This window comes from Panthera onca, chromosome A3 (assembly GCF_046562875.1).
Source record: "Panthera onca isolate mPanOnc1 chromosome A3, mPanOnc1 haplotype 2, whole genome shotgun sequence".
In the NCBI taxonomy this organism is placed as follows: domain Eukaryota; kingdom Metazoa; phylum Chordata; class Mammalia; order Carnivora; family Felidae; genus Panthera; species Panthera onca.
In genome coordinates this window covers 130,139,497-130,153,102 of record NC_138341.1, presented here as the reverse complement: position 1 = coordinate 130,153,102, position 13,606 = coordinate 130,139,497, and the positions used below count along the sequence as shown (strand labels likewise).

The 13,606-nt window shown below is 48.5% G+C and overlaps 1 protein-coding gene across 3 annotated transcripts in view; it reads left to right on the top strand.

Moving 5' to 3' along the window:
* ZFP64 (ZFP64 zinc finger protein) overlaps positions 1-9,930 on the top strand; it is a 91,854-nt gene extending 81,924 nt beyond the window's left edge. For all 3 annotated transcript variants that reach the window (XM_060620421.3, XM_060620412.3, XM_060620428.3), the window contains 2 exons: positions 5,467-5,718; positions 8,466-9,930. In XM_060620421.3, coding sequence (XP_060476404.1) covers positions 5,467-5,718; positions 8,466-9,175 — 962 coding nt within the window. In that variant the 3' untranslated portion in view covers positions 9,176-9,930. The remainder of the gene's footprint in view (positions 1-5,466; positions 5,719-8,465) is intronic.
* The last annotated feature ends 3,676 nt before the right edge of the window (positions 9,931-13,606 follow it).

Genomic DNA, 13,606 nt, shown 5'->3' with positions numbered 1-13,606 from the left:
GCCCTGTTGGTAATTTTCCTTGCAATGACAGGTTCGCTTAGTTCGTTCTTTAGATTTGCCAGATGCCAGACCTGGGGCAGGAAAAAAAAAAAACCCGTAGTTGGTCTGCTCTTTGAAGTCCAAGTGGTGTGGACACCTAGCTTGCATCCCAGCCACGTGACGGTGCTTGTTCTCCAGACAACCGGGGTACTCGGGTTCACAGCGGAGTGCTTTCTGCATACTTCGTGTTTCGCTACAAGGTGTTAAAAAAAAAAAAAAAAAAGCTTCAGGGGGAGTGGCTTAATCAGAGCAATTTGCTGCTGGGAAAAGCTACTCCTAAGTGAAAGGAGCTCTGTGCTCCCTGGGAGGGCATGGGGTGAAGGGCATCCGTACTGCTGGCAGAGCTGATGGTCGGTACTCGGGCACCTGCAGTTCTGCTCAGCGACTCCTGTGGCAGGTGTAAAGGTCAACAGTGAAAACAAAGTCCCCCCCCCCCCCTTAGTCAAAGGTATTTCCATACTACTACGGGCTCTAGCAGAAGAGACTCCGGGACCCCCGGGCACTCACGGACTGCACTTTGAGAACTGTGGAGGGTGGAGTTTGAGGGGCAAAGGCAGGAGGGTGGGGTGCCGCAGGCACAGGAGTGGCTCAGAACGGGGGGCCTGCGTACCCAGAATGTGGGCTTGCTGTGGACTTCTATTTGGGAAGAGTAAATTAGCAAGCTGGCTGTGATCACATTGGAGACTTCTTGGAAAACCAGACCTTGATCGTGGATCTTATTACCTTTATCCTAAAGCTACGTCTTCTCGAGGCTCCGGGGTGGCTCAGTCGGTTGAGATTAGGACTTTGGCTGGGGTCATGATCTCGAAGTTCATGGGTTTGAGCCCCACACCAGGCTCTTCACTGTCCGCAAAGAGCCTGCTTTGGATCCTCTGTCTGCCCCTCCCCACTCATCCGTCCTCCCTCTCTCTCAAAAATAAACATTAAAAAGAAGTCCTGTTTTGTCTATATAGCCTAAATGCCAGTTTATCCTGGATGAAAAAGTGTTTAATGTTTTATTAGAGCATGCAAGGGGAGGAGGGGGGAGAGAAAATCCCAAGCGGGCTCCATGCTGTTAGCACGGAGCCTGACGTGGGGCTCAGACCCTCGAACTGCGAGATTGTGGCCGAAATCCAGAGTCCAGAATCGGACGCTTGGCCAGCTAAGTCACGCACACGACCCTCTCCTGGGTGAAAATATTTAATCGAAGTGAAGATGGCCCTGTCCTGCAGCACGTTGTAACAGGAGTTGGGCTTAAGGTTTCTATTCTGAGGTTTTACTTCCTCACTTGGTAGCGGCAGCAGGTTAATCAGTCATGAAAGGAGTGGAGGCATTTTTCTGTTTTCCCTCTGCCAGTAGACCGTTAACTGAATGTGTGCACACTTTTCCTAGAGCCTTGATAGAACATGCCAGCAATGCTCTCTGCTTAGGACTTGCAGCAGATGGAGAGGGGAGTGTCAATTAGGCTATGAGGACAATGTCCTCTCAGTGGCAACTAAGACTGCTCGGCCCCTTCCGGTGTCCCCCAGAGCCCATCATTGCTTCTCGCCTTGTGGTCTTCTGTCCAGACCCGGCCGATGCAGCGGCCTCTGTCCGGAACCTGCTGGATAAAGTCGGTCTTGACCTTTTTTTTTTTTTTTTCTTTCCTGCCATGGACCCTTGCCAGAATGTTTTTCAGTGCGATAAAATGACATTAAGCTATATTTTAGTACAATTTGCCAGTGTTCAGGGGGAGACCCAGAATCCGAAGCAGGCTCCAGGCTCTGAGCTGTCAGCAGAGAGCCCGATGCAGGGCTCGAACTGTGAGATCGTGACCTGAGCCTAAGTCGGAAGCTTAACCAACTGAGCTACCCGGGTGCCCAGTGTGGTCTTCTACTAGACTAATCCTTTCTATTCGAAACTATAGTAAAGACCAGAAGTGAAAGCATCACCTGGGATCTTGTTAAAAAGGCCGAATCTTGGGGCTAACCCAGACGTGATGCAAACTACGTTTTTACTCTTTAAGTTCGATGCAAGAACTAGGAGATGGTGGTCAAAGGGTGCGAACCTCCAGTTCCGAGACGTACGCGTCCTGGGGATCTGACGTACGGTGTGGGGACTGTTCAGTTACTGTTACATTCTTGAAAGTTGCTGAGCGTAGATCTTAAGTGTTCTCACCACAAAAAAAAGAATAATTCTCTGAGGTCAAGGAGGTGCTAACTAAACTTCTAGTGGTGATCCTTTCTCGATATATTCTTGTATTAAGTCATCACGTTGGATGCCTTAAGGTCCTGTTCATGAGATCACCAAGCCGGACAAAACCGCCTAGTGATGCAGCCTTCCTCACCCCCGCATTAGTATGTGCAGGAACCCAGAAGAAACCCTGTTTAATGTCGGGTCAGCTACTAGATCCTGTCTTAATTGGGAAGTAGTGACGAGCATAAATGAGGCTTCAAGAGACCCGCAGGTATGAACATGGTTCCTGTCTATTGACCGGGGTCTCAGGTCAATTATTAGTATGACTATATTATTAGTATAGCGTGTTGACTGCACAGTGGGTTGGAATGCTAAATTCCAGTTAGAGGTAGTAGAAATAAAAATCGCTTCCCGTATAAGGTCTTGGACCCCCTAAACCTTGCCCGCAAGCCCTGAATTAAGAACCCCTGATCTGGAATGTTACTGGTCATCCCGGGCAAGAGAAACGTGTGACCAACCACACCCTGGCTTTTAAAAAGCCTTTGCCTGGGGGTGCCTGGCTGGCTCCGAAGAGCTGGTGACTCTCGATCTCGGGGCCGTGAGTTCAAGCCTCTCATTGGGTGTAGAGATTACTTAAAGCTTGAAAAAAGGATTTGCCTGACAGCAACGCCTCAGCTTGAATTCTATTTCTTTGGGCGGCACAAGACCTATACCTAAGCCTATGGTCAGTCCCAGGGCCAGGGAGGCAAAATTCTCCTGGGCGGGGGCGCATGAATACTGGACCAGTGAATCGTTCACTTCGGGGTACATCTCTGACCTAGCGATTTTAATGGTTGTTGATCTGTTTTTTCCTGGTTCAGACGTTGTAATTTGACCTATTCCTAAACCATTATCCTTGTTATTAAATCTTAATTTGTTTGGGGTAAAGTTCTACATAAGTCACGATGGGCTCGACGTCCTGCCCCCTTCCTCTTTTCCAGAGTCCGGTGGAATTGTTGTCAATCAGGTAGGTAGTCTTGTCTCCCACCCCCACCCTGGGGACACTGGTCAATAATCAGAAGACCTTTTTGACTCTTAACACTGGGAGTGGAGGTGCTCCTGGCATCTAGTGGGAGGTGGTCAGGGATGCTGCTGAACATCCCACAGTGCACAGGAGAGCCTGCAGGAAAGAACTAATTGACCAAAAAGGCGATGTTGAGATTGAAGACCCTATGGTATTGATCTCTTCTCCTTGAGCAGATCTCCCTTCTTCACCGTTATATGTGTATACGGATTAGCTGCTGCGTATCCTAATTTCTTCTAGTTTATTAAATTGCCTACGGTTCACCTTTAGCCTTTTGTTAACCATGAACTCAAGTCTATAAACATTCCTCTGAAAACAGGGATAGGCTCTAGGTTTTGATCCATGGAGCTCTCCCTGTTCATCTCTAGGGAGCTTGTAATCTGATTTTGATTCTTGAACAAAAAGAGTTTTAAAATATGCTCCTGGGGCCCCTGGGCAACCCAGCTGAGCGTCTGGCTCTCGATTTCGGCTCAGGTCATGATCTCTCGGTGGCGTGGGTTTGGGCCCCGCATTGGGCTCTGTGCTGGCAGCTCGGAGCCTGCTTGGGATTCTCTCTTGCCCTCTCTCTCTGCCCTTCCCCCACTCAAACTGCCTCTCAAATAAACTTTAAAGTAAAAAATATATGCTCTGACTTTTGGAAAACTGTTTGTGAAACCATATTCATTTCAGAAGTTTGAGTCCCATCTGCTTGGTTTTATCTTTTCAGTATGAGTTTCTCCGTGGCTTTCGCCATGATTTCTGTTTTGCCTAACGGTTGATACTCTTCTGGCACTTTTCCTACAATGTTTTTCTGTCCTAGAATACGTGTTTCCTAGAATAGGTTTCTACTTGTCATTTTTATTTACCTTAAGAGCATTAAACTGACCCCTTAAATGCGTTAAAACTTTTAACAGGGAAACTTAATCCATTTATCTTGACTTATACGTAGTTTGACTTTTACTTGTGTTCTTTTGCCTCTCTTTTATGGTTCTCTTGGGGTTTGGAAGCAATAGTTTGCATTTTATTATATCCCACATCTTCCTTTTTTTTTTTTTTTTTTTTTTTTTTTTTCCCTGATGTACACAGTTCAAGCATGATGCCCTGAGTCATCCACTGGCTTTATTTTCTCTTCCCACTCCATGCTAGTTCAAGTATAGGACTCCATTTAAATAATTTCTGTAGAACTTTTGCAGACACTGCTCTCGTCTTGCTGCCATCCAGGGTTGTTGGAGGAATGATAAGCTGATCTGAGCATTTCTTTCTAAAAGCTGGAAGATCTCCTCCTCATGCCTCTACATAAGCCATCTGAAGACCCGTGGCTGTCTTTCGTGTAGAGAAGGAACTGTTTTCTCTGTTCTGTCCTAGACCGTCTAGAACTGGCTTTTCATGTCTTGTACTTTCCCCGTTGTCCTTTTGGGCAGCCTTCTGGGAGATTCTTTCGCCCCATCATCTAAGTCCTCTTGAGACCACCTTTCTGCTAGACAACTTGGAGTCTTGAGAGTCCTGGGAGAACAGGAAGTGTTACGAAAATGAAAAAGGTTTGCTTTTAGAACCTCAGGTTCTTGGACATGTCTTTTGTGGTTCTGGCTTTCCCCCTAAGCATTTGTTTGTTGGGTAGATTTTTTTTTTTTTTTTTTTTTTTTTTTTTAACCTGCGTATGATCAGTCTGGAGTGGTTGTAGGGGAGGGCTGGAGCACTCCTTGGAGGAAATGTTCTGGCAATAGGGTTCTGTTCTCCAGAATCTCTCTGGCTCCTTGAGGCCTTTGCGCTGTTGCTGTGGTTGTAAGCACCCTCACTTTCTAATAGCCTGGGGGTAGACGCCGTTGCTGCTGTGGTTTGGTAGAAGTAAGGGAGGGAGTCATCCCGATCATTCTGTGTGGTTCGTCAGCTGCTGAGCCAGAAAGCCGTTCTAAGATCCCTACACCTGAACTTGAATACTTCTAATAATCCCTCGCTTTTTCCCAAACCGGGTTTGCCCTATGATGTTCTCCTTCAGTCTGATTTTAGCTCATCTGCTTCTTCAGATTCCTTAAAATTTGTGAGCCATCAACGAAGAGCCCACCTTCTCGAGTCCCAGTGCGCTGAACTGTGGTATCTTCCTATCTGGGCATTTGGACCGAAGAAAGAGGCAGAGACCCCCTATGTCCCGGCTACCACCTTGGTCAGATCTCTTTGCCACCCTCTTCACAGAGAGACCCTTAACCCCTTGAATCTTCCTTATGTGTTTGAAGGAGACAAACCACACAAGTGTGAGTTCTGTGACAAGTGCTTCAGCCGGAAGGACAACCTGACCATGCACATGCGTTGCCACACCAGCGTGAAGCCCCACAAGTGTCACCTGTGTGACTACGCCGCCGTGGACAGCAGCAGCCTCAAGAAGCACCTGCGGATACACTCGGACGAGCGGCCGTACAAATGCCAGCTCTGCCCCTACGCCAGCCGAAACTCCAGCCAGCTCACCGTGCACCTGCGGTCCCACACAGGTAGGTCCCTGGCCTTGGAAACCTGTGCCTTACTTGTTACCTAGCCTCTTAACCTTCATCTCCTCAAAACACAAGCGTCTGAGGTGATTTGATGGTCCAAGCAAAAGGACTGGAATTTTCTGTGGTTTTTCACCAGGAAGACAACTTCCAGTAACACATGGAAGTCGGACAGCTGGGTTCTCTAACTTTCACGGACCACAGCTGGGGAGGAATACCCAAGACAGCAGTTAAGCAAAGGCTGTGTCTCCAGAGTCCGATGTATAAAGTAGGCATTTCCGTCATTGTACAGAAACCGATTCCATGCCTTAATTCAGAAATGTGACAAAATTAGTTGACGGGAACTGCAAATCCCAAGTTTCTAGTTTCTGGAAATCAGACTTTGCCACGAGCTTGCTCTTCCCCTGGTGAGACCCCTTTTGAATAACGATAGAACCAGCCAGCTCATGGTGGCTCAGGAAAAATGGGGGTTGGGAAGCTCAAGAGGCTGAGAAAATTAGACTTTTCAGTGAATTCATAGAAGATGGTGAGCAGGCTGAAAATGCTGACATCTGAAACTAAGTTAATCAGTAAATAAAATTCCAGCAGACAAATGGGAGGTAGACGTAGAGTTGGGAGCCCATCCTTCCAGCCAATGTCTTACTGCCCTGAGAGCTCTGAACTTGAAACTGGCACGTAGACCTGCCAAGGCCACATAGGTCAGAGGAGAAGCTAAAGCCGATTTGGCAATATGGCCCCAACTGCCCAGTGGCAGATAAAACCCATGACACCTATGTCTAATCCTAAATCCGTCTCCCCTTCCTAAATCTAAATGTCAGTTGTGGATCATGAGTCACGGCAGGAAACGAGTGATCTAAAATGCACCAAAGCAAACCAACCCTGGAGTTAACCAAGTACTTGGGTAATCGTTTCCATCCTAATTGGTATCTTCCCACTAGCAGAAATGTTACATCCAAGACGAGTTCTATGAGAAGGCAGTGAGAACAAAGTATGAATTAAAACGAGAGCTGCTGTCTACAAAGGTAAAGAAATTTCCCAGAGATTAGATGAAAAAAAATCTGATTTGTATAACTGAGAATAAGAAGTTAGAAGTTCGGCGTCACTAACTAGGCCTAGGAAACAAAGAAAACAGAAGTGAGAAAATCAAATGAGAAAGAATTTCCCAATTCTAGAGAGCTGTGAGAATGGACAGGGTTCACAAGATTCCAAGCACAGAGGGGGTGGATGGGGAGCGTCAAACCTAGGAAAACTTCTCAGTGGTGTTGGCTTCTAAGGAGATAGTGGAATAGTGTCCTCAAAGCTGGGAAAGGATTTTGAAGGAAGAATTCTATACCCAGCTAAACTTCCCGAAGTATGCAAGTAGAAAGTAGGCACAATCTGCAAGAAGTCCAGACTTCCAGCCAGTCTGCTCATGGAAGTTACTGGGAGATAGGCTGTTCTCCAGGGAAGACCTAATTTGGCATGAGATATTTGATGTATATTTGAATATAGCTAACAGAGTTTGTGGTAAAGAAATCTCCAGATAATTCCTCTGTAGAAGGTTTAAGAGAAAATTCAATAAATCAGAAGTTAACCCACAAGAAATTTCCCGTAAACTGTTGCATAATTAAAAGACTGGATGACTCTGAGATTATGGCAAGATTCTTTTTTTCCTCAGTGCATAGTCCAGTCAAGAATTAAGCTAAACTGTGAACCAAAGTAAGCATGAAAGAAAAGCAAATCGGTTTGACCTGGATACTATCCCATGGCCCAGGTGTGACAGTAACCCTCTAAGGAGGTGGACGGAATTCTGGTCCAGTATTTGCCTCTGGTGAATATGACCTATACCCAGTCACAAATTGTGATTTGATTCTAACACTGAAAACAGCTAGTTAAAGCCTGGGAATTCACTGGTCAGAATGCGAATGTTCTGGAACTTAAATGTGAAAATAAAGCTATCCTGACGAGTAGGAAGACATAGTGTGGTGATGAAGAGGAAGGACTCCTCAAGAAACCTCTCAAGCTGACAGACTAGAAGTCGGGAAGTTATTACCCAATGTAGGAGGTAACACCAGAAGAATAAAACACCTACCCAATAATGGAGGGTAGGGGGAAGGATGGGTGTGTAGGATAAGTGAGATCCTCATCTTTGCTTAGGTTCAGCTGATGATGATTAAAGTAGGAACCTCCCAAAGCACTAAAAACCCTCAGCAGTGCCTCCAGAGTACAGAAGGAGGCTATGAATTTTCAGTACTTGTTGCTGGGCAGCCTATTCCCTCATTGATTTTATAAGTAAAATTCAGTCTAATCGTAAACTTTGGCTTATATTACTAAAGTTTCCTGTCGATTGATCTAATACAGCTCAAATGCTAGAAGTAAGCGATTAGGTCCCAGTTGGATTTGGAACAACTGTAACCTAAACTGTACCCCTTCCACGCCAACTCTGAGGCGTGAGAGTCAGATTCGAAAGTAAAGTGACCTCATGAAGAGCACGAACTTGGATATCATGGTGCCTGAGTTTAAATCCCTGCTGTTTGACCTCCCTAAGCCTCCATTACCCCATCTATGAAATGGGGGTTATGGTACCTACTCCTAAGATTGTCGTGAGGAAAAGAGAAGGTCACGGACGTGGTAAGTGGTGCTGTTAGGGAGTCACTGGTAGGTAGAGTTCAAAGACCCAACTGTCTCTGCGGCTACAGGTATTCTGACGTATGTTTGGGGGGAGCTCTTTCGCCTGCCCGCTCTAATGGAAACACACCTTCCGTTGTTAGGGGACACCCCCTTCCAGTGCTGGCTCTGTAGCGCCAAGTTCAAAATCAGCTCGGACTTGAAAAGGCACATGATCGTGCACTCGGGGGAGAAGCCTTTCAAGTGCGAGTTCTGTGACGTCCGCTGCACCATGAAAGCCAACCTCAAGTCGCACATCCGCATCAAGCACACGTTCAAGTGCCTGCACTGCTCCTTCCAGGGCCGGGACCGGGCCGACCTCCTGGAGCACAGCCGGCTGCACCAGGCCGACCACCCCGAGAAGTGTCCCGAGTGCAGCTACTCGTGCTCCAGCGCGGCCGCCCTGCGCGTGCACAGCAGGGTCCATTGCAAAGACCGCCCGTTCAAGTGTGACTTCTGCAGCTTTGACACGAAGCGGCCCAGCAGCCTGGCCAAGCACATTGACAAGGTGCACAGGGACGAGACCAAAACAGAGAACCGGGCCCCGCAGGGCAAGGAGGGGCCCCGAGGGAGCAGCTCCCAGCACGTGGCCAAGATAGTGACCCAGAGGGCCTTCCGCTGTGAGACCTGCGGCGCCTCCTTCGTCAGGGATGACTCTCTGAGATGCCATAAGAAGCAGCACAACGACCAGAGTGAGAACAAGAACTCGGACTTGGTCACCTTCCCGCCCGAAAGCAGTGCCTCGGGGCAGCTCGGCCCCCTGGTCTCCACGGGGCAGCTTGAGACGCCCCTGGAGCCCAGCCAGTGCCTCTAGTTCAGCCAAAGAGGGTGGTCAGCTGTCTGGATTCCGGGCAAATGCCCTCCGAGTTGAGGCCGTCAAGCCAGACTTGAGCTGCCAGCTCCGGGGACGGCTGCCCCAACTTTCCAGGCCCTCGAGGCAGTGGCCGCAGTCGCTGGCATGAGAACCAACGCCAAAGCACCAGTGTGGAGACTGCCCTCCACGTTGCCGTCTAACCTCCGAGCGTCATCTAAGCAAGCGGACCCAGGCGTCCCGAGGGGGGGGGGGGGGGGGTGTCCATCATGCACGGCTCTATCCAGTAGGGATGGTTTCGTGATGGTTTCTGATCCTAAAACGAATCCATCTGTGATGGGATTATTAAACTACTTAGACGACATGGAAAACCAAACTGATGCAAACAGTGGGGAAGGTTAGGAGGACAGCGGGGTATGTGGGGGGCCTGGGGCGGCTGGAAAAGTTCTGTTTCTTAACCTGGGTGGCGGTGATGAGTGTTCGCCTTATGCGCTCGTGTGGTTCCTTTTAGCGTTGTCTTCTAATAAACAGGCAGACTCCTCTGTGGGATGACGTAAGAGGGACGCTCCATTTTTGTCTTTACGCCCTTGCAGTAGAGTGGTTATGGCATGGGTTGCCCCAGCCCCAGCCCGTTGGGTAACGCATTCTGAATGCACACGGGCTTTCTCCAGGTCTCTGCTTCAGGGAAGTGAAATGCAGTTGGATCTGTAGGTGGCACCAAAGATCAAGCTAACACTCCCTGCGCCTGCCATACGCATTGCGAAGAAAAGACTAGGGGCCCAGTGGGGCCCCAGCTTGGTTCTGGGACACGTGATGCATGAGATGGCCGGAGCTTAGAGTCTCCTCCCAGTAAGCACTTGGTATTTGCTGCGCCAACAAGTGGAAACCCCACCCTCTTGTAGATGGACATTTTGCTTGGCCGAAACTTCGGAGGGCTCTGGAAAGGCCAGTGGATATGTAATTGATCCAAAGCTGTTTTGTTCTTTGACACCTTTCCTCACATCCGGTCTTTGTGCCCTCGTCAAGTTAGACGTCTGTGCTTTTAAAACCAATTAAGTCGATCCATTGTTTTTGGTAAACTAGGAAAAAAGGACGTGAAAATTTTTATAGATTGTTTACAGGGGAATAAATGGTTTACTTACGAAACAGCAAGAGGTATGTAGCTTACTTTGCTATGCGTTCTGTTGTTTGAACGTATCTGATTGAGGTGTGGCATCAGGTGAATGATAAAACCCCGTCGGACCTCTTTGTTGCCAGAAGAAAAGATGATAAGTGATGGAAACGCGTGATAGAATTAATCCTTGCTTTGCAACTGTGGTTTTCCACTGTTCAAGGGAGTGTTTGGTTACCGAATGCCAGTGCATTGTACTGATGCTGTTGTCACATTTCTCCTGTTTGTCACGAGTCTTATCTGTGTTTCTGTTCTAGTAGCAGGGGGCTGTTGACCTTTCAAGTGGGAACCCACAGATCGAAATCATAAACGTTCCTCGAACTTTTGGTATCACAGCTCTTCAGATAAACAGGAACAGCCTTTTTGAGAAGGCCGATTTTCCCCCCCATTTTGTATGGACTTTCAGAGGTCCAAGATCCACCCTGGGTATCATCCAGCAATTTGGATTCCCTATAGGGCAGAGGTCAGCAAAGACTTCCGGACCAGACGGTAAATATTGGAGGCACCGTGGGGCCACCAGGTCTCCCTTGTGACGAAACTCTGGTTTTAGCACAAAAGCAGCCATAGACTCTAAGAAAAAGAATGAACTTGTCTGTGTTCTAATAAAACTTCATAACATAGGGGCGCCTGGCTGGCCCAGTTGGAAGATCATGTGACTCTTAGTCTCAAGGGTCGGGGGTTTGAGCCCCAAGGGGGGGTGTCGAGATTATTTAAATAAAACTTTAAAAAAGCAACTTGATAAGATAATTCAGGAGGTGGGAGAGTAAACTGGCTATCCCTTGCAGGATGAGACTTCAAGCGGACAGTCAATGCCAAAACTACGGGAAACCGCCATGACGGTGCAGACCAGTAAAGCCAAGTTTCTGTGCCTCGGTTTGCAAAGTCCCTGTTGGTCTGAAGGGGGGAATTGAGCGTGGTGGCAGTTTGACTTCACCTGGACTAGGAGTTGGTGAGCTTTCTCAGTCAAGTGCCAGATAGTAAATATTTGGGGCTCTGCTGGCCTTTGTCTCTGATGAAACTATCACACTGTGTTCATTTATGCTGTTGTAGCACAACAACTCCACTCTGCCGTTGTCACTGCAGGAGCCAGAGGCGATAGGTGAGCAAATGGGCGTGGCCATGTGCCGATAAAACTTTATTTACAAAAAGGGCCATGATTTGGAGGGCCAGAGTTTGCTGACCTCTGGGCTGGACTACTGAGTGCAAGCAACGGGGTAAGTGATTATGGGTTGAAAACGTGGAGAAGAGCCACTGAGGTGGCTAAATGTCCTGGGGTCCCTTCGAGGAAGGGGCTGTTTCACTCAACAGATGAGTTCAAGGTGGTAGGCACTGGGGAAAACTGGATCCTCCTGATTCTTCTTCAGATGGGCTATAAAGTCTCCAGGGAGGAGTCCAGAAATCAAGATGATGACCTCATGTTCTTGTCTGCTCATGGTTTCTTGCTGCCTTCTAAACCCTATAGACCATGGATTTTTTTGTCCCTGCATTTAGCTCCTTTCTTAAAAGGATGGACCTCCATTCCTCTTGCCGTGGCCAGACCTTGTGCTAAAACTTCACCTGCATTCACTGATCTCCCCCAGTGCCATCCAGAGCTGGGACTGGAGTCAGGGAGTGGGAGGCACTTGCCCAGAGCACCGAAAGCTACATGACCGACAAATATTTTGATCGGCGAGCCACGGCGCTGAGGTCAGCCACTTTGTTTTTGTGAAGTGGCATTAGAAGTTGGCCTGGGACTTAGGGCAAGCCATCGGGAGCAGACTTGGATCCTATCTTTAAAATTGCATTAAAATACTGACCTTGATCAGTGAGATGGTTGGTACGACTTTGCATTGGCACCTGAGGGGACCGCCTCACCCACCTCACCCTGGTTCCTGCCTCCTGTCCAAATGCAAAAACCGAAACACAAAGGTGAAGGAACTTCCTGGAACAGACTTGTTGTTTCAGCCGCTGGCAGGGTAGCTCCAGAATCCAAGTTTTTAACAAGAGTGCGAGGCTGGGTCTCGGAGAAAAATCTTGTTAAGCTAATAAGTTGACCTGAGCCGGGGTGATGACCACCATCCCCAGGAAACCTTTTGATGTAAGCGAATGGGGTTGAGGAGGAAGGATGCGAGGAAGGCCAGCCTCTGGTGGCACCATGTGGCTGACCTCCAGCCAGAGACTCAGATTCTCAGTTGGCTCCTCTGCATGTGCTGCTTCAGGCATTTGGCATCATGATAAAAATCACCCGGCTTAGAACAAAACCGAGGTTGGCTTACCTGTTTGTCCTTTTCTTGTTCAGGGGGGAGGCAGATTGGGGAATGACCAAGACCTAGCACTGTAGCTTCTGACGTTGGGGATCGTGGCTTCTGTCTTCTCACCCAGGCTGGATCTTCAACATGTAGCCCAAGATGGCGGCCCTTAAGCTCCCACCAGGTGGAAAAGGCCCATCCCCCTTCCCCTTAACACTACCGAGAAGTTCTAGGTAAACTTCTGCTCGCCTCCTCCAGTTACGTAGCTGGTCACACGGTAGTGAAGGGTGCCGGGAGGTGGTGGCTCTGGAAGAGCCTGTGCCGAGTTAAAACCTGGAAAGAGACCCCAGATCGTGAGTGTTCTCTGACCAGTAATGCAGTCATGCGGCCTCCTAAAAGTTGCAGGTGACTTTTCTAGGAAACCCCTGGTCTGGATCCTGAACCCTCGGTGTTCTCCACACAAACCCTTCCATCTTATCAGGGTTTATTGGCCTTCATCCAAGGTCTTCTGTCCCCCTTGTCCAGTGGGTCTCCACCGTGGCTACAGTCACCTGGGAAGCCTTTAGGTATTCGGAATCTATCTTGGGGCAGGGGGATTGGTATCTCTGGGAGTTCTGCAGGTGATTCTAAGGTGCAGTGGGACAGCTGCTCCAATTCGAGGACCTGCCACGTTATGCTTTCACAGAAGGGCCAACGCTCGACTGTTCTTGCCGTGTTGAAATTCTTAATTTTTTTTTAACGTTTATTTTTGAGAGAAAGAGAGCTGGAGTGGGGGGGGGGGGGGGCGGGGAGGGAGAGGGAGACCCAGGATCCAAAGCAGGCTCCAGGCTCTGAGCTGTGAACACAGAGCCCGATGCAGGGCTTGAACCCGTGAACCGTGGGATCATGACCTGGGCTGAAGTCGGACGCTTAACCAACGGAGCCACCCAGGTGCCCCTTTTGAATGATGTAGGCTTCGATTGCTGCATTAAATAAGCTCTAGCAGCAGATCTAGTGAGTGCTCTCCCTTTGCAGTAGTGATGGTATTTCAAGATC